Source organism: Quercus suber, unplaced genomic scaffold (genome assembly GCF_002906115.3).
Source record: "Quercus suber isolate HL8 unplaced genomic scaffold, Cork oak 2.0 scaffold_1531, whole genome shotgun sequence".
In the NCBI taxonomy this organism is placed as follows: Eukaryota; Viridiplantae; Streptophyta; class Magnoliopsida; order Fagales; family Fagaceae; genus Quercus; species Quercus suber.
The window spans coordinates 1,348-5,147 of record NW_027070903.1 but is presented as its reverse complement, the minus strand read 5'-3'; the positions used below and the strand labels follow the sequence as shown (position 1 = coordinate 5,147).

The 3,800-nt window shown below is 38.0% G+C and overlaps 1 protein-coding gene across 1 annotated transcript; it reads right to left on the bottom strand.

Annotated features, from left to right (window-relative positions):
* Window positions 1-228: 228 nt before the first annotated feature.
* On the bottom strand, window positions 229-1,284 carry LOC136066004 (fasciclin-like arabinogalactan protein 19). The gene has a single exon (XM_065769866.1). The coding sequence runs from the start codon at window positions 1,246-1,248 to the stop codon at window positions 409-411; it is 840 nt and encodes a 279-aa protein (XP_065625938.1). The 5' UTR covers window positions 1,249-1,284; the 3' UTR covers window positions 229-408.
* Window positions 1,285-3,800: the final 2,516 nt, after the last annotated feature.

Sequence of the window (3,800 nt, the reverse complement as noted above, 5' to 3'; positions counted from 1 at the left end):
ATGGTTTTATAACTCGTCACATCATGATAATAAGCTAAAGTAATTTTCAAAAAAGGTTTGATCCAGGACTTTTCTTTCAATTACGCTCCACTAGTATTTTCTTTTTGGGTTGACTTCACTAAATTATTATGGTATTTGGCTACAAATGAAATAGGCATAGTAGTAGAAGAAACTAACAATTAGTAAATCATAGGGGAAAATTATAGGAGATCAGATCGGATACGTACATGAAACAAAAAATGTCTCCCTTTTCATTTCTAAAATCTGAAATTGCGAAATCCAAAAATACAAAAACCAAAGAAAGAAAAGAATGCTTGTCTTATCCACATAGGACGTAGGACCCACATTATGTGAGTGACCTAAACAATAACAAACTCCGACCCGCTGACGTGGCTGGGCGCCAAAATCTCACCATCCAATGGACCATAATTGTCCGAGTTGATCTTGATCATCAAGACAACCATCAGAGCAAGTCGGAGCAAGACCTGGCGAAGCGCCAAGATACGAAGGCGAATACGCTGGAGAATAACCGCGAAAGCTTTGCGGTGGTTGTTGTGGCGGCGGCGGCGACGGCGCAGTACCGTTAGGGTTGTAGCAAATGTTGGTTAGCTGAGGGAGAACCGAACGGACCGGAGACGAGGAGGAGTACTGAGGAGGTCCACGGAGAGTGAGAATTCCGTTGAGGCCGTGAACTGCGACGTATCGGCCGTAGTACACGCCGGGGAAAACGACTTCGATTTCGTCGACGGAGACGGCAACGACACGGCGGCGACGATTATGATGATGCCGAGGAGGAGGAGGAGGAGAAAGATGCCTGGTGGTGACGTGGAGATCACGCGAGGGGAGGAGAGTACGGAGGTTAGCGGAGGAAAGCCGCTGGAGCTGAGAGAAGGAGAGCCGCTTAGGGACGACGTGGAGGCGGAGCGTGTCGGTGAAATACGGCGCCGTTTGCGTCATGTCGAGAGCGAAGAGCGCGGCGTCGGTGGGAGCGAAAATGGTGAAGAAGTAGTCGCCGTTGTTAGAAGCGTTGGCGTTGGAGTTGGAGTGGGTGCAGAGGAGGTCGAACTGGATGTCGGAGGTGGCGATGGCATTGGAGAAGAGGTTGTAGCCGCGGGCTCTCAAGGCGGAAAGCATCGACTCCATGTCGCCGCTGGAGATGCAGTGGACGGGTTTGACGCCGCCGGGGAGTGACAGTAGCAGAACCACCACGCCCAGAGTCAGAGTCAGAGTCACGATCTTGGTCGCCATTTTTTTTGCACTTCTTGAGACTTGAGAGTTAAAGAGTGTACTATTTTTTGATTTTGTTGAGTTTCGCGGGTGTGGATTCTGTTATATAGTTAGTTATTGTTAGTTATGGTTATCGGCTTTCTTTTTATGCTGGCTTATTACGAAACTGCCACTGGGCTAAACCTACTCGTTTGCTGAATTGGGCTCCACTTAATTTTGCTTTTGCGATTTTTAACTGTTTTAATTCATGGCCCAACGTTCAGACCTGCCTTTTTTTACACTTTTAAATCAAAAATTAAAAACGCAAAGTTTTCAATTCATACAAACCAATTTGGAGAAAAGTTTATGCAATCCATTACATGTTAAATAATAAAAAAAATATTATTCATCTATATTTGTAATCGCATGAGCTACTTAATAGTTAAATGACTTGTTTTAATAATTTAATGAATTTTGTAGTTTAATACAGATGAATGGTCTTTATAAACTATCATGTAATGGGTTGGACATTCGTGGAGATTTCACTACAAAAAAAGTCTCCCAATGTAGATAATATAAAATTTATGAGATTCAATATTTTTCTATTCTTAAAAAAAAAAAATAACAACATAATGAAGAATATAAATAATAAACAAATAAACTCGATCATTCTTCATAATGTAGTTTGAGATTATATTTATATCCTAAATTTTATAAATTTTGATTAAGTTTAATAGAAAATCCAATAATTTGATACGAGCAAAAAAAATTTATCTTAAAAGGATAGTAAATTTCCTTTTGATTTGACTATTTATGAAAAAAAAAAAATTAGATTTAAATTAATCAAATCAAAAATCAATATATATATATATATATATGAAATTGTTCAATTTGCAAATTAACATGCATTATTTTTATTAGGAAGTGTGTTATACACCCCATTTGTTTTGCTATAAAATATTTTATTGAAACTTTTTTCATGTTACAGTGTTTAGTTGCCTACCCATTTTCAAGTGTTTGTTTTATAGTAAAATGAAAAAAAAAAAAAAAAAAATCCTAATCTTACTGTGGACAACTAAATTTCTTAGCTCGAAATAAATCAAACAAGTAAAATAGTTGCACAAATGAGAATTTGTATTTATGAATGTGTGGTACAATTCTCTATGATTACAAAAAAATGATCTTTAATTCAATCTCTTTGAAAGATTTGTTGATTGAATTGTGGTGATGTGACTTTGATTCGAACACAAGATATCCTTCAATTTGTCTAAGGAATGGATCAAAGATCTTTAAAATGGAATTACAATGAATTTCTAGCTATGAGCTTGTTAGAAATTCTTTGTTCTTCACATTCTTCATGTGTTCTTCGTGTTCTTTGTATTCTTTGTGTGTCCTTCCTTTTTGAGGATTTGTGGTGGAAGTTCTTCGGTGCTTTAGAGACTTGAATTTGTAGAGTTTCGCATTTGTGGTTTGTTGAGGTTTCTGGAGACTTTTGAGTTTGATTCCAATGAACTTTGAGATCTAGGCAAGTAGTTTAAATGATTTTGCTTTGAATGTTCTTCGTATTTGAAGGTTTGTGAAGGAAGTTCTTCGAGGTTTTGGAAGCTTGAATCCATTGAGTTCACCAATTTGTGATTTCTTGAAGTTTTTGGAGGCTTTTAAGCTTGATTTAGTGACCTTTGAGATCTAGGCAGATGATTTTGCTTCGAATGTTCTTCGTATTCGAAATTTGAAGTTCTTGAAGTTCCTGAGGCTTCAGGGCTTGATTCCAACAGAGCTCTTGTGCTCTAGATGGCTTGATCTCCTCTCCCAAGATGTCTTGGTCCTCTCCTAAGATGTCTTAGTCTCTTCCTAAATGCTTTAGGAAGGCTTTTATTTATAGGAGTTTGGGGGTGAGTGGGCGACACGTGGCAGAGTCTAATTGAAGACACATGTCACAGCCTGATTGGTCCGTTTATGTCATCGCTTACACGTGCTGAACTGATTATGTCATCGCTTACACGTGCGAGCTACTTATGTCATCCTTACACGTGTGGACTGCCTATGTCATCGCTTACATATGCTGATGTGTAATGGTTTTTGCATGACCCTTGACAAATTTTTGTTGTTTCCAAGTAGTGATAGCAAAACCTAACAACAATACGTAAAGTTTTGTAATTGATTGTATTTTGTGGACTTAGTAGTAGAATGCGTCAGCTTGTGATAATCAAGAATTTTCCCTCTCTACACTCACAACTGATCAAATCCAAGTAACCACCTATAAAGTGATTTAATAGTTATAGATGCATCAGATGCTAATAAACTTCTAGTTTTAGTGAGAATACTTTTGTTCGTGGCAAACCAAACGTGACCCATACACTAGTAGCTAACAACTTCAATTATTCATACAAATCGAAGTCCTTCAAAATGGCATCTCCTGTAAACCTCGTTCCCCTATATGATTTGATTTAAGTTTCTCAATGGTGGAAGTGAGTTATCATCAAAGATGGGGTTGTGCAGTTGAGCCATCAATTGAACTTCATCCATGTCATCTTGGCTAATTCCATATATATAAAACTGGAATAGTATATGTTGCAGTAGGTATGACTTTGCTG